Here is a 23,461-nt window from a genome sequence, read left to right on the forward strand (position 1 = left end):
AACTCTTCGGATTAAACCGACCCCACAGCCCGCAACTTCAGTTTTCAAACCGCGGGGGCAAAGCACAGTGTGTAGCGCACGCGCCACTGGATTTTGACCACAAAAATAATGCTTCCAAGAAACGTTACTGCGAACAATTTCATCGTCATATGATATTTGTTTTCCCGTTTTTTCCTAAGCACCAATCCAACGGCAAGGACATCAGTTACGTGGTCAATTCCAAACCTTGATGGGATTGACACGTGTCTGGCCCACATTTTTTGTTGTTATCTTCTCTGTCGTGTCGTTAATGTTTTTTATTACAGGTTCCATATTTCCAAATCCAATGACAGCCAAGTTTTTGTGTGTAAGGGGTGCTTTTGTCAAATTCAGGTGGCACTTAGTCAAGGGTAGGACCGTCATTTCAGAATACTCAAAGAACATTTAGAATTTCTTTGTTGGGTTAAAAAAAATTTTCCATGGATGGAATCACTTTACACAGTCAAAAAGACACTGTGAGGGGTGCATTTTATTCTGTTGAATAGTCAAAATATTCTCATACTAGAGAAGAGAGTATAATTGCCATTGATACTAGCCAAAATTTACAAAAATGGGCTTTCAAGCATTTTGTAATTTAGTCCTCTCTTAAGTACATATCATTTACAAAAAATTAGGGTTGATACTAACTCAAGTACCAGTACTAATTAAGATTAATACCTGTAGATGGATGAAGAATTCATCTGAAAAGCATCTGCAGCTCTTCAATCCTGGCTGATCTGACTTCTTCATCAGTCAAGGCACCAGCAATCATCTTCTGCTTCCTGGCCTGAACTTGCTGCATGCGTTCCTCCACTGTGTCCTGTATCATTCATTTGTTTAATTTGATCAGTAATGAATGACTAAGAAAAGAAAAAGAAAAAGAAATCAGAATTTTCAAGTTTAAAAATCTTTGGTTAGGTTGAAGAGTAACTGTTTAAACTGAAGACTCTAACAGGAAGACCTAATCAACCTATTAAGAATTATTCACACAAACTGCCCTGTTATTGAACAAACCCATCAAAGTTTTTCAAGTTTAAACAATTTCCGAGTCCAAGTTGCCCAACCTTGGGATTGGTGGTGGGATGTCCTTGGCTTAGAAGTTAGAACCAATCAAACCTCTGGAGGCCGGCTCTAGTTAGTTTTGTGTTAAACACGGGTCATCTACATTAATGAGCCAAGTCCATACGTTGTGAGTCAATTTGTGACGCATTCCAGCCCGTTTTATGATCAAATAGATAGATGAAACTTGAAAGACTGAACTCACCTTAACAATGAACCTTCTAACAGAGACTGCTCTCTTTTGTCCAATACGATGAATTCGCATAATTGCTTGTTCCTCCACTGCAGGATTCCACCATGGATCCTACAAAAGGATAGTGACAAATTAAGACCAGGAGATTTAAAATTCCTTTGTTTTTTTTTTTTTTCTTTTTTCATCTTTGAAATATTCCTGGCAAAAAGGGAGTGGTTGAGACCGAGGAAGGCAGAGCTGAGAATGTACCACTAAGAAGACATTAGAGGCTGCAGTTAAGTTCAGGCCCACGCCACCAGCTTTCAAAGACATAAGCAAAACCTGCAACAGTAAAAGAAAAAGGATTGATTCAATGCTAATCAGAATTTTCTGTCATAATGCACTGACACAAAGCTATCTACATTGTCATACGTAGTGCTTACCATTTTATCTCCTGTCTCGCGGAACTCCTTCAGAACATTCTCCCTTTGTTTTTGCACCAGTCTTCCGTCAAACCTTAAGAATCCAATTCCTCTCCTCCTTAATGGGATTTCTAAGAGATCTAGAAATGAAGTCCACTGGCTAAACACAATGCTCTTCTCACCAGAACCTGACCGGCGAATGCGTTCCAAGCACTCTAACAGCTTTGAAACCTTTGAAGACTCTTTCCAGTTCTTCTCAATGTCTACTCGAAACTTGCTATCAGTTGGACAAGTTATGAGATCACTTTTCTTCAGCACTGTCCTACAGATTGGGCATAACCCAACTGTTGGTGTGCGCCAACTTGAGAGGAGACATTCCCTGCACATCCTATGAGCACAAGGTGTGAGCACGGGGTCATCTGCAGACTCCATGCAAATTGGACACTCTCTGTTTTCACCCCTCCGGATACCATCAACAACTTCTTCAATGTAGGCTCTGGTAGGGGCATTTTGATCTGGAGAGACAGAATGAGGCAGAGTTTCAAGGAACCTTCTTGCAAGTTTGTTCAAGTCTGAATACTGCTGTGAATCAGCCCGACTGCATATTTTCCAGGCCAAAAAACAGATTAGAAAGGGAAAATAATTTTCATACATGATGACAACTATTTAAAACACCAGTAAGAAGTTCACCAAATATATTAACTCCCATTATACCTCATAACAAGAAAAGGGTGGTTGCAACACTGCCTCAGTCGAAGTAATAGCTCAAGAATGGATGCATAATTGTGAAGAACCTTGCCTTGTGCAACAAATTGATCAAACTGAACCTGTTTAAATCGAATAAATATTTGCAAGCTTTATCTCAGGTAGGCATTTACTGAAAACTCAAAAGCAATAACTATTTCAGGAACATAGTCTGAAAGAAAAGTTCCTCCACAATATGACAGTGCATTTCTGGTGTAAGGCAGCAAATTACTAAATCAAAGAAGCATTTAGAGAATAAACTTACTTTAGATCTTTTGAATAGAGCATCATAGAAATCACGTTCAGCTTCTGACTGCTCACACTCAATGATTTGAATATCAGTTGGAGGGAGAACAAGAATGGGCCTAACAAATCATATGCATAAAACATCAAAACGCTGAACAATGATTTTCAGTCATATTGGAAAGAAGCTATGAACAAGAAAGGTTGACTGGAGCTGAGAAATGCTGACCCTCCTTCTTTATCCTTTGTTTCCTTTGTTCTTCTCAACATCAGCAGCCGTAATATAGCCTTGATCCATTTCAATCCTGTTGGATTACCATTCTCATAAGGTCCTTGAATCTCTGCCTTCCACCTATACATATGCAAAAGACATCATGAACAAAGAACTATGTAGGACTCACCAACAAATCCCAATTTCACCTAATATTGCAGTCTTAATTAAAATATGGAATGTTAGCATTTTTGGTGCCAAGCAGAATCTAAATACAGAATAAACACATAAAATCATTCCAACTTGGTCATACCATGCCCAGTTGCACCATGGCTCCACATGCAAGAAGCATAGAAGGCTGTAGAGATCTTCCAAATTATTCTGCAGTGAAGGCAGACCAGAAAAGGAAATTAGGCACATGGCTATCATGAAGGCAAAGAATAAGTGCAGTAAGAAAAAATGCAAACCTGAAGCGGGGTTCCAGTGAGACACCAACGGCAGTGTGCAGACAATGCAAATGCAGCTCGAGCTCCTATGGTCTTTGAGGATTTAATTGTATGAGCTTCATCTAAGACCACCCTATACCAGTCAACCTTGTGGTAAATGCTGTTCTCGGCATCCTGTATCAGAATGCCCAAAGAATTCAGTTTAAATAAGGAAAACTTAGATATTAAGACATGGCATCAGAAAAGTTTTGAACAGAGATGAAAAGGAATTGGAGCAAAAACTCTGTTCAGCGCAGAAAATAGCTAAACCAAAAGTTTTTTCTTACACTTTTATAAGCAGCAGTTAAGACCCCGTATGTCGTCAAGACCACATCATTCTCTGAGATAACCCTGGGATCATTGGTTCTTTCACCACCATAGTGAACAAAAATTGATATGCTTTCAGGCCTTGAGTGGGTCTCAAGCTCATCCTGGGGATTTCACTAGAACTCATAAGATACCAATAAAACGTTGTGCCATAATGCAAATAACATTGTACAAGCTTTCTTTTGCATGCAGAGTCAGGATCTCAAACATCAACCAGTGTGAATAAAGGAGTGACAAATGAACTTCAAAAACAATTCAACCATTAGCCCTTTATCTCTTAATGCAAGAGGGAAATAAGAAATCACCTTCCATTGGCTTAACAAAGCCATGGGACAAATAATAAGAGTGCCTCCCATTGCTCTACGTGGGGTGTTTGCATGAGCATCTTTCTTTTTGTTTGTGCTTCTGCTATCATCTGCGTTCCTGGAATCAGGTTTTTCATTAGTAGGATTTCCTCTACCAAGTCTTGCAAGGATTAGCGCAATCGTCATCACAGTCTTTCCAAGACCCATTGCATCTGCTAGAATCTGCAAACACATTTGTCTAGTTAGATACAAAGCATAAAATACTACTACCACCACCACCATCACCATTAAAAAGAATGAGAAAAAAAGAACATATCAAAGATGGAAGGCTACTGCTAACTCTAATAGCAATGTCTATGTGATAAATGTGATGCAGAGTGTCTTACTCCTCCTCTGGCCATCTGCCTAGCACTGGGGAAATGAACTGTGGCTTCTCCTGAGAACACATTTACATAGATTGAGGAAGCCCTTCTGCTAGGAAGCATGTGCGATCAAGTTACACACTACTTAACTAATGATCAATCAAGGTTCACAACCAAAACAAATATACATACTCGTCACATATGCTATAAGCAGACCAGCATGGATGAAGAGTTTGTGCTGCTTTCTCAGCATCTATTCCTTTCTCCGACTCAGACATCCAGTACAGAGCTTGTTTCTGGTACGGTCTCAAATCACATGTGAGTGTGTATGGGGGCTCCATTTCCTATGAGATTGTGATAGAATGAGAGAATACATAGCACAACGTTGTTACTAAGTTCACAAACCACCTCAAATTCCCAAAACTGAAAGATAAATGCTTAAAAGGTCCTTTACCTCCAAATTGTATGCATCTGCAGAACCAAAAATCTTATTAAAAGATGCCTCTGAAATATCTTGTTCATCTTTATTCTGCTCCAAACAACTCTTTCTTCGTTTTGCTATGGGCAAAGCTCCTTCCGCTTCACCATAATCATCCTGTTATAATCAACAAAATTGTCAATGTGCATCTGTGTTAAGCTCAAACACCAGTGAAACAAATGTATATGTGCAAAAATGCCAATGTGCAACTAAGAAAAATTGGTGTACATTAAGCAAATAGACTATGCTTTAAAGGTTTAATGGTACTGTAGTATTGGTTGTGCAATCAAAACTGTTGCTACTTGATCACTAAAAAGGATTTTTATTATATTCCTTATCAGTTGCATCAATGGTGAAGAATGCCAATGCATAAATGAATAGATAAATAATGCATAAAATGGATGGGGGACACTATAATAGCCATGAACATCCAAGCAGAACCCATTGCATAAAGCAAATAACGTTGACGGTGTTCATCTAGGCATATAGAAACTTGCTAAGCCAATAAGCAATTAAACATCCGTGATCAAATTAAGGCTCACCAACTGAGCAATACAAAAAGTTATGGAGAAATTAAACATACTTCTATATGGAGAACACGCTTGCCAGAACTCAGTTCCTCTGGAGTGAAGTCAGCCTGATGTATTGCGAAACAAAAACAACAGCAGAGTTAAGAAACCACAACAACATTATAGCAAGGTCTACAGTAACAAGTGACCTCATCTACAGTTTTTAACTTTCACCAACTAGAGTTTTGGAGAATACCTTCTGATATGGTCTCAAATTCAGGTGTTTGAATAGATTAAGCAGAGGGTTAAGCGTAGACTCCATCTTCCAAGGTGCATCAAACATCCATGAAGACTTGTCACCCTCTGTGAATATAGAACTGTGAATGTAGAAGCTGCCAAAGATGGGAAAAAAAAAAAAGGCAACTTAATTAGCCCCTTATTTAAGAAAAATACAGTCCATCTATAAGCTTAAACAAACATTCAGTTAGCCAAAAAAAAAATCAAAACTTTACCTTACAAATAGCATGATTTCTTGCATAATACTAAGTGTTGTTGGAGCAGCTATACACCGACCAATAACTTTAACCTTATTGGAATATACAAGGGGATTTACCCATTTACCCCAATCCATTGGAAGCCGACCAATCTAAAAGTCAATAAAAATAAAAGAAAATGCTCGTTAATCTCAACAAAAAATAATGCTAAAATCAACCCCTAAAAAAAATATTGAAATTAAGTACAACTGAAATAAGCTAACCACTCCACAGCGCTTAGTTGAGAAGCGAACTATAGACTGAAGCTTGTGACTGGCTGCTGGAGAAGGGAAAGTGAAGTAAACAATCTCATTATCTAGCAATTTGTTCTTCCCTTTAGTTGTTGAAACTGCATTGACCATAGTCCTTCCAACCAAATACCAATCTGGATCTTCAGGAAACTCCCCATCTTCCACCAAAACACCATTCACTCTTCTCTCTTCAAAACCCTCTTTCTTTACATCAGTCGGTTTTCCCAATCCTTCAGAACACTCAAAACCGGGTTCCTTTTTCACCAACCGAGAGTTTTTATTTTCTGATTTCACCTTTGCATTTTCACAGGCCTTGACCTGAGCAACAGAAACAGGACCAGGAGACTCTTCTTTGATCTGAGTTTTGACAGAGTCATCAAGAGATTGAACCTTTGTATTTGTGAACTGAAGAAACTCATCAAAAGACATCCTTGACTTTGAATCAAACTTCTCGGCAACGGCTTCCTCCCTGCAACCCGAAGCCGTTTCTTCCTTCACTGGAAACTTAATGTCAAACCCCAAATCAGGCTCCTCCTTTTCTTTAATCCCACTATCTTCTTTCATCAAAACGTTTCTCTGAAGACCCAAATCAGGCTCTTCCTTAACTTTCAAAAAAGGCTCCTCCTTCACTTGGGTCTTAACGGGCTCAGATTCTTCAAACTGATCACGTGAGCCGATCAGGGTAGAAACCCGAAACCCAGTTGCGGTTACCATTCGACTAACAGTGTTTGATTGGAGACATGAATCAGGGTCGTTAGGAAGCAACTTAACGACAGAAACAACGTTGTTATCTGCAACTGATTGGCTTTGTTGAATCTTCTTGTCTTCCACTGTGTCTATATCCATGGCCTCCATGCCTGATTATCTTAATCCAGATACGAAGATGATGATGATGATGACGCAGAAAAATAAAATATATCTGAGAAATGGAAATGGAAAATAGAGAGAAGGGAAAAGGGGTAAAAATTGGAGGAGAATAAGGGATTTAGCAGGGTTTAGTTTGTATGAAAATATTTTTGGCGCGAAACATCTTTTACCGCGTTGGAATTTTCGCGGTTAGTTTTTTGGGTGCTTTGTTAAAGTAATAGGAGGGAAAAGCGGTGGGTTAAATAGGGTAAGAAATTTTTTGGGGCAAGTTACATTAACCAACCCTTGCTATTTTCCTAATTCTTCTATTTCGTAGGAATGAGGCAGCCCCGAAACGCCGTCGTGTGGAAATTGGTTGTTCAAGCCCAAAATGTATAGGCTGGGTTAGATCCACATGCTCAGCCCGTTTTGACCAAGCTTTGGGTAATGGCTCTTCACTTTTAACTTAGTCCTGTCCCAGTCAAAGTTATTAACTCGTTATTTTCTTAAAAGTAATAATTTACTTTTTATTCGAATTTAAACTTAATTTCAAAGTATATTTAAAAGATTAAAATATTAATTTAAAGATATTTTATCAATTAGCATTTAGAGGTCGAAGCTTATTAAGTAAGGTCCTACCATGAATTCTTCTATTTTTAACACTAATGGACGATTTGATCCTAAACTTATAAATTAACTTAACTTTTTGATTCTAAACTTGCAAATTAAAGAGGGGATAGCCCCAAGGGCACCACAAGTAAAGAATGGCTTATCTTGGAAGAGAAAAAGTTAGAGCATCTGAACATTACTTTTTGAGAAAGACTTAATCTGATTTACTCATTGGTTTTTATCCGATGAAATTAAAAAATAATAGCCTGATCTTTACATCTATGTGTAGAAATAGAACCGTCGGTTTCAGACACACACCTACATAGAGATAAGAGATGGAGTCGCAACATTTTGGGCATGAACATCCCCCGGCTTTCAATGAAAAGCAAAGCAATCAAAGCGAAGAAGCCGCTAGCTGCTCAAGGTGTGGGGAGATGGTATCGGGTTCAAGTTTTAGCTGCGTGGAGTGTGGCTTTTTACCTCCATAAGAATTGTGCTGAGGCACCGTTGGAGATTAATCACCCTTTTCATCGCAAGCACCCTCTTGTTCTTATGCCAACCCCACCTTACGGTCCGAGGGCAAGATGTTTTTGTGACTTTTGCGGCAGAACTTGTAAGATGTTTGTTTATCATTGCTCTTGTGGATTAGATTTTCACATCAAATGTGCTTTATTTTCATGCACAATCGCTGAAAAAAATTTTGGAGAGCTTGAACACATAGTCCAACCGTGGATTTCCATTGATGAACAAACTGAAGAACTTGAGAGCGCTAAGTGCTTCGGGTGTTGGAACCCGTTACTAGAATCTACATACTTTTCTCTTGATTGTGGGTTTAACCTACATAAAAAATGCGTTGAACTGTCTCCTGAAATCAACCACTTTTCCCACCAAGAATATCCTCTTGTTCTACAGTGTAATGGTGAACGTTTCTCTTGCTATATGTGTCAAAAACCACAACCATTTGGTTTTGTTTATTGTTGTTCACCATGCAAGTTTGCCCTCCATATTAAATGTGCTGAGATACATTCTGAAATCAATCACCTCTCTCACCGCAAACACCCTCTTTTTCAATTTAATAGTGAAAATCTCCCTTGCAAGATATGCCTAGAAACCAGTGGAAAATTTGTTTATTTTTGTTCATCTTGCAAGTTTGCCCTACACATTGAATGTGTGTCACCACCACCAACTATTAAAGAGAAAAATCATCAACACCCATTGACCTTAATTTGGAGACCAGTCCTTTTCATTTGTGATGCATGTGGCCTTGAGGGAAATGTTGCATATATATGTTCTACTTGCAATATTGTAATCCGTTAAACATGCATTTTTTTGCCACGCATCATCAAAGCAGTGTTGCATGACCACCCTATTTTCCCACACCTATTTCCTTCATCAACATGAGTTTAAAAGTTGGGATTGTAGAATTTGCCATGACAATGTGAATACAGAGCACGGGAGTTATTGTTGTTTGGATTGCAAGTTTGTTGTTCTTGTGAATTGTATTATAAACAGAGAAAGATGGTATCATATAGTTGAACCAGAAAAAAAAGATGAGAACCACTTATTATTGACTGATATATCTGCTGATTCCATCACTCGTGTTATTGAGAGGAATGAAGCTGGAGAAGCCACAAAGATAAACCACTTCAGCTATGATCATGACTTAATATTAAGCAAGATGATCATTGAAGATTATAAATGTTGTGATGGGTGCATGTTGCCAATCTCAACTTCCTTTTACTATTGTTTACAATGTGATTTCTTTCTTCATAAAACATGTGCTGAATTGCTTTAGAAGACACGACTTTGGTTTCACTTGTGCCAAGGCATTGTCACCCTCATTGCAAACAACGTTTTCATTTGTGAAATCTGTAAATACGTGTGCAGTGGCTTTTCCTATAATTGTCATAGATGTGAGAGTTTTTGCTGCCTTCGTTGTTCAATTCCTGATATTTTCACTTGTGATGGACACGAACACACCCTCTTATTTTACTACAGTTATGAATGATCGTGCAATGCTTGTGGTAAATATATGGACCAAGGATACTGTTGTAAGATTTGCAATTTTGCTTTAGATAGCTTTTGTGTAACCTTACCGCAAGTAGTTCAGTACAAACATGATGAATATCTTCTTGCACTCACTTATCATGATAGCAATGATTATTCAGGAAATCACTATTGTGATATCTATGAAGAAAAAATAAATCCAAAACAGTGGTTTTATCATTGTGTAATTTGCAACACTCTATTCACTCTCAATGTGTTATCGGAAGATATCCATTTATCAAACTCGGGAGCATCTGTCAAATTGGAGATCATCAACACCCTCTCATGTTTGTCAAAAAAATTCATCAATATCCTGAATGCCTTAAATGTAATAAGCCTTGTCAAGATTTGACTATCGAGTGTATAGAGTCTGAATGTAACTTTATTGTTCATCGGGATTGTTATAATCTTCTCACCTGAGTTAGGAGTTTCATTCCTCCATAAAAAGTCATACCGAATGTTATTGTATAAAAAGAATCTGCATATTTCACTTAAATGTAATTATAAGTTTATTTGAAAATTACGTTCTAATGAAATTGTTTTATACCATTTTTTTTTTGAAATGTGCACTATCTCATATTTAGATTTACACTTAAATTACTATTATACAAGATCTTGTTAGAGATTTAATTTTAATTAATGTAGCTCATTTTGCTATGTTCATGCTCCATTGCTTTAATGTTAATTAGTAACTTTTTTTAATAGAAAAATAAATTTAAAAGGTACTTCAATATTCAAAATTGCCTTAAGAGAATCAATTATTAAAAGGTCAAAATATTGCAGGTAATTAAGCACTAAACATCCTTATTTCTTGTAGCAATTAGAAAAGTTTCATGAACAAAATTGTTACCGCTTGTACACAATAATAGTCACATGTTGAAAATAATTTATTTGTGTGTATATATATATATATATATATAAAGTGTATCATTTGTTAGAGTTGGATGTTTTAATAATGAATTCACGATAGTCTTAGTACCAGAGTGTCAAGTAGAAGATTTTGAAGGGGCTTTTACCTAATGTATATGCATGCACTCAAGCGACTAGGACCGAAAGGAAATCAAAGGACAAACATGTTTATATAGATAGAATAGTGCTTATCCCAAAATAAAAATATACATCCCACCAATTTATGTAAGACTTTTGTCCTACCAAGTTTTAATCAAGTCAATTTAGCAGAATTCCATGGCCCATCCTTACCATTTTTACCTTAAACGAATCAACGAAGAAGTTTTTTTTTTTTTTTTTTTTTGTCTTTTGGTTCTTTTTCGATCGTTCAAGGTTGCAGCAGCAAGCCATCGATAAAGCAACAAAAAACCAAGGGAATTGATCCTAAACTTGCAAAGTAATTAATGTAATGTAAAGGTTTTTTTTTTTTTGAAAATTCAGAATATATTCATAACAGAGGAAACAATGGTTCTCCTCTGGCTGGGGTAATGTAAAGTTTTGATTCTAAACTTAGAAATCAAATCTGTCTCTTAAAGAGAGGAGATGGGTACCACCAAGTGCAAGAGTTTGGTGGTGAAAGAATGGCATATCTTGGAAGAGGAAAAATTAGAGCATCTAAACGTTGCTTTTGTTGCTTTCTCTCTACTAAAAATAATAGAATCAACTTTAAATTTAGAAGATTATTCAGCAAGATAAGTAAAGAGAAACAAAGCATATTCTTTTCTATTTCCCTTTGTTTCTTTGTTCTTTTTATGTTTATCTTTTTCTTGTCTCATGTTTTTCAACTTTAAGGTGATTAATCCAGTTTTCTCGATATAATTACGTGTAAAATTAATTAGTCTTTGTTTTTAATACTAATGTGTACATTGCTAATATATTGGATTTTAAATGGAGAGGTTTTAGGGTAAGTTTTTATATTATACAAATTTTAAAATTTTCAAGAGTACGTGCTTGAAGTCATTCTATCCAAAATAGGAAAGATAAAAAAGTCCTTCTATGAATATTTTGTGATGATAAAACCATAGTCTTCTGCTATCATAGACACAAATTCAAACTTTTGAGAGTTAATCAAAGAAAAAAAAAAGAGAGATGGAGTCACAACATTTGCATTCACATCCGTTGGTGTTCAATGAAGAGCAGAGCAATCAAACGAAAGCAGGCAATTGCTCAAGATGCGGGGAGGTGGTGTCCGATCCAAACTTTAAATGCGTGGAATGTGGGTTTTGCTTCCACAAGAAATGTGCTGAGACACCCTCAAAGATTGATCACCCTTTTCATCAGTCACCCTCTTATTCTTTTACCAAAGCCACCATATAAGAGAGAAACTCTCAACGAAAAATAAAAGAGGATGTCATAATTCTAGGGAGCCATGAATCCCATATAAAATATATACTAAAGTGATATCGAGAATATAAGAATTTACATCACCTTCAACTTATAAGATGTTTTTTGGTGGAACAAAACACTCACTCAAGGGTTGATATTTGATTTTTGCAGTTGATTTAGGGTTATAATGTGATAATCAATTTTTTTAAAATAAATAAAGTAGGATTTTATTTTTAATTTGATTTAGAGTTATAATGTGATAACCAATAAAAATGGTAAAAGTAACTAACTAAGATCAATTTAATATCAAATTAAAATTCTAACAGAAATTATGACAAATTTTTTTCAAAATTTTTTCAACATTAATACTATCCCACAGTTACAATTTAAGGAAGAATTATTTATCACAATTGGTGGTCAAATGGACTAGTTGCCCAACCCATGACAGCACTCTTTTTTTCTCTCTCTTGTTCTCAAAAAAAAAAAAAATGAAAATCTTCACATCAAATTTTTTACTCCTTCTCTCTCTTAGGGTTTCAGCAACACATTTTCTTAAGAAATCAATAAGATTTTAGTTTGGATGCGCATAGGAGAACCAAAAAAAAAAAGTGAACAAGGTTTGGAAAAAAGTGAAATATTTTAGCTTGTAATTTTAATAGAAGAAGAAGAAGATGGAGTTAGAGAGAGATAAAAAATAGCAAAACAATAAAATAACATTATGGGGGAGTTGAAGAAAGAAAAAAAGAGATTTATTTGTTTTTTATTTAATTAATTATTAACAACTTTTCAATATTTAAATTTAAGTTCTTAAACATTTTTAATTATATCTCAGTAATAAAGTAACAACATTTAATGAGCTGACAGTATATAGCTTCATATAAATCCTTTTTTAACACTAATATTTACCTTGCCTATATGTTGGATTTTAAATTGAGCGGTGGGTTAAAAAGGGTAAGATATTTTTTACGGCAAGTTACTTTAACCAACTCTTGCTATTTTAATTCTCCTATTTCGCATGAATGAGGAACCCCGAAACGTCGTCGTGTGTAAATTGATAATTCAAGCCCAAAATGTATAGGCTGGGTTAGATCCACATGCTCAGCCCGTTTTACCTAAAGCTTTGGGTAAGGGCTTTGGGTAATTAACTTATTATTTTCTCAAAGTAATAATTTACTTTTATTTAAATTAAATTTAATTCCAAAGTAATGTATACTTAAAAGATTAAGATATTAATTTAAAGATATTTTATTAATTACCTTTTAGAAGTTGAAGCTTATTAAATAAGGTCTTACCATCAACTCTTTTATTTTTAACACCAATGAACGGTTTGATTCTAAACTTATAAATTAATTTAAATTTTGATTCTAAACTTGCAAATTAAAGAGGGAATGGCCGAAGGGCACCACCAAGTAAAGAATGGCATATCTTAGAAGAGTAAAAGTTAGAGCATCTGAACATTACTCTTTGAGAAGGAAAGAATCTATGCCCTCATTTTGACTTAATTAAAATTTTCAGCTGTCAATATTGTTGCTTTATCCCTACTCAAAATTTTCGGCTATCAAACTGAACATTTGGTATGATATACGAATTAGTTTTGGCACTTTTAAATATTATTAATTAGTATTAATTATCCTCAAAGTCACTTAATTTGATTTACTCATTGTTTTTTATTGTCTGAAATTATAAAACAATAGCCTTATCTTTACATCTATATATAGAAATAGAAACGTCGGTTTTTTGCTATTTCACACACGCTTGCATAGAGACAAGAGAGAAAAGAGATGGAGTCACAACATTTTGGGCATGCCCATGCCCTGGCTTTCAATGAAAAGCAAAGCAATCAAAGCGAAGAAGCTAGCTGCTCAAGGTGTGGGGAGGTGGTATCGAGTCCAAGTTTTAGCTGCGTGGAGTGTGGGTTTTACCTTCATAAGAATTGTGCTGAGGCGCCCTCAGAAATTAATCACCCTCTTCACCGTAAGCACCCTCTTGTTCTTTTTCCAAACCCACCTGAATCCGAAGAATACGCTGATGGATATATTTGTGATTTTTGCGACAAAATTGGTAAGATGTTTGTTTATCATTGCTCTTGTGGATTGGATTTTCACATCAAATGTGCTTTATTTTCTTGCAACATTGCTGAAAAATTTTTTGGAGAGCTTGAACACATAGCCCATCCATGGATTTCCACTGATGAACAAAATGAAGAACTTGAGAGTGCTGAGTGCTTCGGGTGTTGGAATCCGTTGTTAGAATCTACATACTTTTCTTTTGACTGTGGGTTTAACCTACATAAAAAATGTGTTGAACTATCTCCTGAAATCAATAACTTTTCTCACCAAAAGCATCCTCTTGTTCTACAGTTTAATGGTGAACGTTTCTCTTGCAATATGTGCCAAAAACCACAACGTCGTGGTTTTGTTTATTGTTGTTCATCATGCAAGTTTGCCCTTCATATTAAATGTGCTGAGTTACTTTCTGAAATCAATCACCCCTGTCATCGCAAACACCCTCTTATTCTTCAATTTAATACTGAAAATCTCCCTTGCAAGATATGCCTAGAAACCAGTCAGAAATTTGTCTATTGTTGTTCATCTTGCAAGTTTGCCCTTCACATTGAATGTGTGTCACCACCTCCAACTATTAAAGAGGAAAGTCATCAACACCCATTCATCTTGTTTTGGAGACCAGTCTCGTTCATTTGTGATGCATGTGGCCTTGAGGGGAATTATGTTGCATATATATGTTCTACTTGCAGTATTATAGTCCATACAAAATGCATTTTTTTACCACGCATCATCAAAGCAGTGTTGCATCACCACCCTATTTCCCATACCTATTTCCTTCATCAACATGAGTGTAAAAGTTGGGATTGTAGAATTTGCCATGACAATGTGAATACAGAGCACGGAAGTTACTGTTGTTTGGATTGCAAGTTTATTGTTCATGTGAATTGTATTATAAAGAGAGAAAGATGGTATTATATAGTTGAGACAGAAAAAAAGGATGAAAAGCCCTTGTTGTTGACTGATATTGCTGTTGATTCCATCACTTGTGTTATTGAGAGGAATGAAGCTGGAGAAGCCACGAAGGTAAAACATTTCAGTCATGATCATGACTTAGTGTTAAGCAAGATTATCATTGAAGATTATAAATGTTGTGACGGATGCATGTTGTCCATCTCAACTTCGTTTTACTCTTGTTCACAATGTGATTTTTTTCTCCATAAAACATGTGCTGAATTGCCTCGGAAGACAAGACTTTGGTATCACTTGTGCCAGAACGTTGTCACCCTTATTGCAAACAACGTTTACGAATGCGAGATCTGTGCGTACGTGCGTAGTGGCTTTTCCTATAATTGTGAGAAATGTAAGGAATCTTTTTGCCTTAGTTGTTCAACTCCTGATACTTTCATTTCTGATGGACACGAACACACCCTTTTTTTCTACTACGATTATCAAGGATCATGCAGTTCTTGTGGCGTGCATTTAGAACAAGGATACCATTGTAAGCGGTGCAATTTTGCTTTGGACTACGGTTGTCTAACTTTACCGCAAGCAATTTGGCACAAGTGTGATGAACATTTTCTTACACTCACGTATCATGACAGTAATGATTATTCAGAATATCTTTACTGTGATGTTTGTGAAGAAATAAGAAATTCGGAACACTGGTTTTATCATTGTATAATTTGCAACACTTTTGTCCATCTTCAATGTGGTCTTGGAAAATATCCATTTATCAAACTTGGGAGTATCTATCAAGTTAAAGATCATCAACACCCTCTGAAGTTTATCAAGAAGATTTATTATTATCCTAAATGTCTTAAATGTACTGAGCCTTGTCAAACTTTGGCTCTTGAGTGTGTAGAGTCTGGATGCAATTTTATTGCTCATTGGGATTGTATAAAACCTTCTAGCCTAAGTTAGGAGAAGTCATACTGAGTTGGTCAAGAATAATGTCATCGTGTTTGTTTCTTTAAAAAAAGTGTACATGTTTCACTGGAGTGTACTTGCAAGTTTATTTGAAAATTAAGTTCTTGTGAAATTGTTCTCTCATTCTTTTTCTTTTCTTTTTTTTGAAAATGTGTTCTATCACGCATTTAGATTTACATCAAATTAGTATTATATAAGTTCCACTATCGGAAGATCTTGTTAGAGATTTCTTTTTGATTAACATGGCTACTTTAGCTATTTAATTAATTTCATGCTTCATTACTTTAATGTTAATTAGTAACTTTTTTAATAGAATATTTAATTTAAAAGGTACTTAAATACTCTAAATTGCCTCTTTTGCAAAAGAGAATCAAAGGGTCAAAATATTACAGGTAATTAAGCACTAAAAATCCTTATTTCTCGTAATGATTCTAAAATCATTGATTGCCCATAATTTGCAATACTACAATTCATTGATGGTATTAGACTTACTTGGAGAATTTGCTTTTAGAAGTTAGAAGACTAAAGCCTTAAGAAGTCAGAGGATCGAATGTAAAATGCCAGAGAATATCAAAGGCTTAGTAACAAGAGCCATGTGCAAGTCATGTGACTATTTAATGTTCCACTGTACAGTAATTATGTAGTTAGCCTAGTCATTAGTCAGTTAGTTGAAACGGACTATTATAAATAGTTTACTGGTGATATTTTCTTCTTTTCAACGAAGAATGAAAAAACTTCTTCTTCACCATCGTTTTGCTCTCTCTGCACCTGTTCTCTTGATTTCAACATGGTATCAGAGCGAGTAATCTTGCTATGAATGTTTTTCCTGATTTAGGCAAGTATTTTCTTCTTCTTGCTTCTTAAATCAGTACAAATTTATCGTTTAAGTTCTTGATTTTTTTTTGGGAGAATTTCTTGTTTCTTGAGATTTTGGTACAAATGACGAACACTAGAACAAATTTCTCTTCTTCATCTGAAGATTTGCAAGTGGCAAATCAATTAGGCTCGAAGACTAGTGTTTCACCAACTGAGAACCCTCAATCACCGTATTATCTGCATCATAGCGATCATCCTGGATCACTAGTGATAAACCCTAAGCTGACAACAAATAATTACGTGCCATGGTGTAGATCATTCCTACTTGCCCTTTCTGTTAGGAATAAAGTTGAATTTGTTAATGAAAATATCCTTAAACCAGAACCTGTGGATCCTTTGTTTGAGTCATGGAATAGGTGTAATGACTTGATTGTGGCTTGGTTGTTAGACTCTGTAACAGCACCTATAGACTCAACAATTTTCTATATGGATAATGCGATGGAAATTTGGAATACACTGAAACAGAACTTTGCACAGCCATATGATACTAGGGTGTGCAACTTACAGTACATTTAGGCAATATAACACAGGGGAGTAGATCGTGGATACTTACTTCATTGAGCTGAAGGGTGTTTGGGAAGAAATGAGGAATTTTAGACCATTACCACGTTGCGAATGTGGTAAATGCAACCCAAATTGTTTCAAGAAATACACTGAACAATACCAAAAAGACATGACATTCAAGTTTTTGAATGGTTTAAATGATTCATTTTTTGGGATCAGGTCTCAAATCATATTAATAGATCCAATACCTTCCCTGGATAAGGTCTATAGCTTGGTGTTAAGGGAGGAAACTCAAAGGAATTTACTGATACAAGGGTAATCAGTTTTGGAATCTACAGCAGCCATGGCCACTATGTTTGAAGGAAAAAGGAAATTAAAAAGGGATGTCATTTGTTCTCACTGTAACAAAAAGGGACATGTCAAGGAAAGATGTTTTAGATTGATAGGTTTTTCATATGATTTTAAATTTACAAAAGGAGAAGGAAGTGGATTCAAGAAAGGAAAATCTGTTATGAATCAAGTTTCTACTGGTAATAATGTTGATACAGAAGACTTGCAGCAAAATCATGAAGATGGCACTGAAGTTCTTGGTTTTGACTCACAGTTGTCTATGATAAAATAGCAAATTCATAAGCTGGTGGATCTTCTCAATGGGAGTGGTATGAATGTCAATGATGATAAAAGTCCTTCATCAATTCCTTCTTCAAGCAACCACCAAGCGAAACATTCTTTGATCAACTCATCTTTTGCAGGTATCATATCTGGAATTTCATGTTTTAATACTACAAATAACCTTCCTGCTAGATATAAAAATGTGAATCCTTTCATGATTAAACAAAGTTCCTGGATCATAGACACATGGGCAACAGATCATGGGTGTTGTACTTTAGATAAATTTATTTCTGTCAAGCCTGTTGTTAATAGATATGTTCAGCTCCCAAACAATACTAAAGCCATTGTTTCTCATATTGGCATAGTTAAAATAACTCTTTTGCTTACCTTGTCAAATGTGTTGTATGTACCCACTTTCAAATTTAACTTGATATCAGTTTCTCAGCTCATTGATTCTACATCAAATTCTGTGTTTTTCACTGATAAAATCTGCATTATTCAGGACCTTGCCTCATGGACAGTGACTGGTGTAGTTAGAGTTTACTCATGCCTTTATCTCATGCAAGATAGCAAGGATGAAAAAGATTTATCAAAGTTCAGAATGGAAAAACTTGTTGATTTTTCAGTTGTATCTTCTTTTACTTCTTGTAATTCTTTTTCAAACAAGCCTTGTGTTTCAGCTCTAAGGTCTTTTGACCTATGGCATTTTAGATTAGGGCATCCTCCTATAAAAAGGATACATGTGTTAAATAAACAAGTTTCAGATATTCACTGCTCAAATGATTTGCTTTGTGAAATATGTCCCCTTGCTAAACAGAAAAAACTTCCATTTCCTGTTCATATTCAAAGTTCAAAGAATGTTTTTGATCTTATACATGTTGACATATGGGGACCTTATAAAATACCTACATTGTCTGATCAACGATATTTTCTCACTGTAGTTGATGATTTTACTCGTTTTACTTGGGTTTTCTTGATGGAAATATAAATCTGATGTATCAAGCATCATTCCTGCTTTTCAAAATTTTGTTAAAATTCAGTTTCAAACATCAATCAAAATTATAAGATCAGATAATGGATTAGAGTTTAAATTTCCTGATTTCTATGCAAAAACAGGTATTATTCATCATTTGTCTTGTAATGAAACTCTTGAACAAAATGGTTTGGTGGAAAGAAAACATCAACACATTTTGACAGTAGCTAGGTCCTTGTTGCATCAGTCACATTTACCTATGTCATTTTGGGGTGATTCTGTTATGACAGCAGTTCATATTATTAATTGAATGCCTACTAGACTTCTCTCCAATAAAACACCATTTGAGCTATTGTATCATGCTTTACCTACCTATGATCATTTTAGAGTTTTTGGCTGTTTGTGTTTTGCATCCACTTTATCTCAACACAGAAAGAAATTTGATAAAAGAACTAGTAAATGTGTGTTTTTGGGGTATCCAAATGGTGTTAAAGGGTACAAAGTTTATGATATTGATGCTCATAAAGTGTTAGTGTCCAGGAATGTTGTTTTTCATGAAAATGTTTTTCCTTCTTCTTTGTCCAAAGGTTATAGCAGTGATGTTCCTACATTTTATCAAACACCTGGTGTACTTGCTTCTATATTTGATCATTTCCAAGTTAGTTCTAATGTTTTGCACAATTCTGACCCTTTACTTGTTAGTTCTCAGTCAGGTGAGCATGACATTTATTCAGAAAATCATTTGTCATCAAATTCCATTGATTCCACTCAAAATTTTCCTATTGACTTTGCTGATCATGTTCCAAATTTTAGTAACCATACTACACCTAGTTCTGTGTCTGTTCAACCTAATGTTGTCGTAACGTGCGGGTCTGGGAACCCGACCGCTAGAGGTGAATGTGAAAACTCACTAAAAATTTAAACTAGGAGTCGCCACCAATCTTTTTTTTTTTACTAGGTGCGATTGGCCACCTATTGACTCGATTCTAATCGATGCAAACTTAAATTAATTTTAAGCCCACCGGAAAGAACCTTAAACCGGTCTACAATTTTCTGGATCTAGGTTCGGGAGTACGGTTACGCCCGGGGAAGGATTAGCACCCCTCAGACGCCCGTTCTATGAACGGTACCATTTTTAGATCATCATATTGGGCTTTAATTTTTAATTTCACTAGATTTCCTTAATTATTATTTTTATTATTTAACCTAAAATGGAACGCAAATGAGTGGCGAGATGAAATGCATGGCGTGAGATAAAAATGCCGGACAAATAACCTTTTATCGAGGATATTTTCCCGAATCCGCCCATCATACTGGTGGGACTCGGGATATTCTCTCACCTGAGGAATTATTCGAGAAAACTCGCCTTCGCAAATTCGACGAATAATTCCCGTCATCGGGGTCATCGTACGTTTTCTTTTTAAAATAATATTTTGTGCATAATGAACCTAATTCGAGCAAAAGCCTTTTATTAAAGATGGTTCTCGAGCCCTCCCATCACACTGGTGGGACCCGATGATATCTTTTCACCTAAGAAACTTTTCGAGAAATACCCGCCTTCGCAGGATCCCCGAAAGATCCCATCATCGGGGCTTAAACTCGAAAACCAAAAATATTGATATGCGATGATATGTATGATGCAATATGTATATGCTATGCTAATGCAATTATTTATTTTTTTATTATCATTAATTATTTTTATTATATATTTTATTATCCTATTTCCTATTCTTATTTCTTATTATTATTATTATTATTATTTTTATACTTTACATTTTTTGTTCTAAGTTCTTTGTTTTTCATTTATAGTTAGACAAATTGTTTATAATTCTATGTTATTTTAATGAGTAAAAATTATATATATATATTTTTTTTATCGTACTATTTTATATATATTTTTATATTTTTATTATTATTATATTTTTTATAAGCGATTTTTATTCAAACCTAATACCTAAGGTCTTTATTTATTATTTTCACATTTCTTTATACCACTTAATATTCGATGCTTACTTTTAAATTAGTTATTTTTTTTATTATTATTAATTTATTTATTTACTTATTTAATGTCATATATATTGTATTTTCACGAATTAATTATTATATATATATTTGAATTGTTATCATTTTATCATTATTTTATTACTTGTTATTTATTTTTTATCAAAATAATTTCATCAAGTAATAATTTTTGTTGTATAATCAAGCTCTTTATTTATTAAGGATTTCGGAATCTTAACAACGAGACCCTCCCATCATACTGGTGGGGCCTTGATTCGGATTCCGAGCCTAGGGAACATAAGCTCGGGATTGCGACCTCTTGCATCCCGATCAATTATCCCATCATCGGCACTAAGTTAAATGATTCTTTAAATAATCTATTATCTCATCCTATTTTTATTAACTCTACATTTCTCATAAAATTATCTCCTTTGATTTGTTTTTTTTACTTTACCGATCTTATTCCATTACATTTTACATGTATACATATTATATATATTTAGTTTTAGCAATTAGATGTATTTCTTTGTTTTGTTATACATTTATTTAGTTTTTCATTTACCTTTGTAACCAAATATCCATTTCTTCATAATTTCATTATTACTATACATTCAAACATATATATATATATGTCCCTATATTCTTATCTATCTCCATTTTTTACATTTTTATATATTATGAATTATGAAACATCCTATTTTTATTTCTACCTATTTCATTTTTTTGTTTTTTCGTTTTTTAACCAATCATCTTTAAAATGAAATGCTTGTCATTTTACCTCTTCGCATCTTTACATTTTTGCTCATGCTAATTTCCCTACTTATAGAATGCTATTTGAAAATTTTAAAACATTATATTGAAATGATTAAACTTTGCCATATATCATTAATCACCACAATAAGCCCAATTCATGAAAGACATATGATTTTTTTACCTCACCTGAACGATGTCGTTTGGAGCCTCTTTTTGCACTGAGGTATGGTTTTCGTCTTTTCTTCTCTATGCCGCAGCAGATAACCTCTCCCTCCTTCTCTATTTTTCTGGTTCAACTCTCCTTGCTGCAGGTTCCCTCCTTGCTGCCGGTTCTCTTTACTGCCGGTTCTTCTCCCTTTGCTGCAGGTTCTCCTTGCTGCAGGTTCTCTCCCTGCTGCCGGTTCTCTCCCTTGCTGCGGGTTCTCCTTGCTGCAGGTTCTCCTTGCTGCAGGTTCTCTCCCTGCTGCCGGTTCTCTCCCTTGCTGCGGGTTCTCCTTGCTGCCGGCTCTCTTTGCCGCCGGTTCTCTTCCTTGCTGCAGGTTCTCCTTTTGTGCCAGCTGCCGCTCCTTTCTCTCTATTCCTCCGCTCCGTGCTTCTTTCCCTTGCGCCAGCAGCAAATCCTTGGCGTCAATCTGCAGACTCTCTCTCCTTCACGCCTGCGGCTTAGGAATTTTGGTGCTGTTCACTGCTCCGTCTCTCTCCATGGCAGATGTGGTTGCCGATGTTGCTGCCCCCGTGAAGCCGGAGAATAGAGCATCCAAGAAGTTCAGCTCTAGAGGTGCCGATCTTGACGTTCTCTTGGAGATGAGCTCGTCAAACTCTTCCCCGCCCCTGCTCGCCGAAGGCTTTTTTTTCAGATTCGAAGAGAAGGCCCTTGGCTTTGACCAAGAAAATTCTGTAACGCCAAATGGGAGGCCCCACCTGGTGGTTCTTTAGCTTGCAGGTTGCTTTTTTCTTTTGCCTACCGGATCTCTGATTTTTCTCCTCCCATTTTCTTCCCCTGTTCCTCTTTCTTCCTCCTATTTCTTTTTGTGGGTTCTTTATGTGGCTGCTGGAATTTTTTTTCTTGCCGGTTTTTCTTCGTTGCTCGGATCCCCCTCCCATTTATACCAGATTTCTGGGTTCTGGAGGGGGCGCTCCACTACCCTGCCAGACGCGAAAAATTCGCGTCTGGCAGGTGAGAGAGGTGCCTGGCAGGGTGCGTCCGCACCCTGCCAGTCGTACCTCTCTCCTTTTTTTTATTCTTTCATTTTTTCATTTTTCATTTATATATTTTTTACTCTGTTTTTCATTTGTAATTTAGTGTCTGCAGCTGCCCCTCTTTGAACATTTCGAAAATTTGAAATAGTGCAAAGACGTAGACACCGTATTTGACTAAATTCTTTAATTCTCTTACCAAATTTTTATTATACATATATAGTTTAAATAAATTCCTCAAAACTGAGGCCACAAGACTTTTAAAATGAACTCCTCAAAAATGAGGCAACGAAACTTTAAAAATGAACTCCTCAAAACTGAGGCACCGAAACTTTAAAATGAACTCCTCAAAACTGAGGCAATGAGACTTTTAAAATGAACCCCTCAAAATTGAGGCACTAAAACTTCAAAATGAACTCCTCAAAACTGAGGCAACGAGATTTTAAAAATGAGCTCCTCAAAATTGAGGCAACGAGAACTTTTAAAAGTGAGCTCCTCAAAGTTGAGGCAACGTACCTTTAAAAAATAAATTCTTCAAACTTGAGGCAACGAAGCCTTTTTCCTTTTTGAAAATGGTGAAAAATAATCAATTCCTCATCTGAAATTCATATAATTTTAAAGATGAATTTCCTTCTTTTTCAATTACTTTAAAATTTTGAACATGTCAATTCATCTTCATCAGTTTTCCCTTTTTTTTTTAGTGTTTTTAGAGCCTTTTC

At 35.5% G+C, this 23,461-nt stretch overlaps 3 protein-coding genes across 5 annotated transcripts; 2 read left to right on the forward strand and 1 right to left on the reverse strand.

Annotated features, from left to right (window-relative positions):
* Nucleotides 1–490: 490 nt before the first annotated feature.
* LOC18603170 (Helicase protein with RING/U-box domain-containing protein) lies at nucleotides 491–7,050 on the reverse strand. Its single transcript, XM_007034985.3, has 18 exons — nucleotides 6,093–7,050; nucleotides 5,848–5,981; nucleotides 5,592–5,727; nucleotides 5,410–5,463; nucleotides 4,803–4,943; nucleotides 4,541–4,692; nucleotides 4,373–4,457; nucleotides 3,987–4,208; nucleotides 3,642–3,785; nucleotides 3,337–3,489; nucleotides 3,183–3,250; nucleotides 2,888–3,010; nucleotides 2,681–2,780; nucleotides 2,386–2,498; nucleotides 1,693–2,269; nucleotides 1,520–1,591; nucleotides 1,283–1,381; nucleotides 491–838 (listed from the first exon to the last, which is right to left on the reverse strand). Exons 1-18 carry the CDS (start codon nucleotides 6,972–6,974, stop codon nucleotides 716–718), a joined length of 3,378 nt encoding a protein of 1,125 aa, XP_007035047.3. The 5' UTR covers nucleotides 6,975–7,050; the 3' UTR covers nucleotides 491–715.
* A 726-nt stretch (nucleotides 7,051–7,776) lies between these two features.
* LOC108661655 (Cysteine/Histidine-rich C1 domain family protein) lies at nucleotides 7,777–9,504 on the forward strand. Its single transcript, XM_018119280.2, is given in 2 exon segments — nucleotides 7,777–8,044; nucleotides 8,046–9,504. Coding segments are annotated over 2 exon segments (981 nt in total). The 5' UTR covers nucleotides 7,777–7,909; the 3' UTR covers nucleotides 8,892–9,504.
* Nucleotides 9,505–13,654: 4,150 nt separating this feature from the next.
* Nucleotides 13,655–15,938, forward strand: LOC18603172 (uncharacterized). Of its 3 annotated transcripts, XM_088805640.1 has the most exons (3): nucleotides 13,655–14,983; nucleotides 15,146–15,260; nucleotides 15,354–15,495. In XM_088805640.1, coding segments are annotated over exons 1-3 (1,425 nt in total). In that variant the 5' UTR covers nucleotides 13,655–13,675; the 3' UTR covers nucleotides 15,356–15,495. The 3 variants fall into 3 exon arrangements, with proteins under 3 accessions (XP_088661766.1, XP_088661765.1, XP_007035049.2); XM_088805639.1 differs by having other exon boundaries at nucleotides 15,146–15,938; XM_007034987.3 differs by having other exon boundaries at nucleotides 13,655–15,260.
* Nucleotides 15,939–23,461: the final 7,523 nt, after the last annotated feature.

Source organism: Theobroma cacao, chromosome 4, assembly GCF_053813885.1.
Source record: "Theobroma cacao isolate CCN51 chromosome 4, ASM5381388v1, whole genome shotgun sequence".
Lineage (NCBI taxonomy): Eukaryota > Viridiplantae > Streptophyta > Magnoliopsida > Malvales > Malvaceae > Theobroma > Theobroma cacao.

Bases quoted from the DNA above. Each gene is read 5' to 3' on its own strand.
- LOC18603170 (XM_007034985.3), bottom strand. From the start codon at position 6,974: ATGGAGGCCATGGATATAGACACAGTGGAAGACAAGAAGATTCAACAA. The intron at 3,011-3,182 runs GTATGACCAAGT...GCATATGTATAG, and splicing joins CCATGGTGCAACTGGGCATG to GTGGAAGGCAGAGATTCAAG. The intron at 839-1,282 runs GTGAGTTCAGTC...TGAATGATACAG, and splicing joins TTAGAAGGTTCATTGTTAAG to GACACAGTGGAGGAACGCAT.
- LOC18603172 (XM_088805639.1), top strand. From the start codon at position 13,676: ATGGAGTCACAACATTTTGGGCATGCCCATGCCCTGGCTTTCAATGAA. The intron at 14,984-15,145 runs GTAAAACATTTC...TTGCCTCGGAAG, and splicing joins AAGCTGGAGAAGCCACGAAG to ACAAGACTTTGGTATCACTT.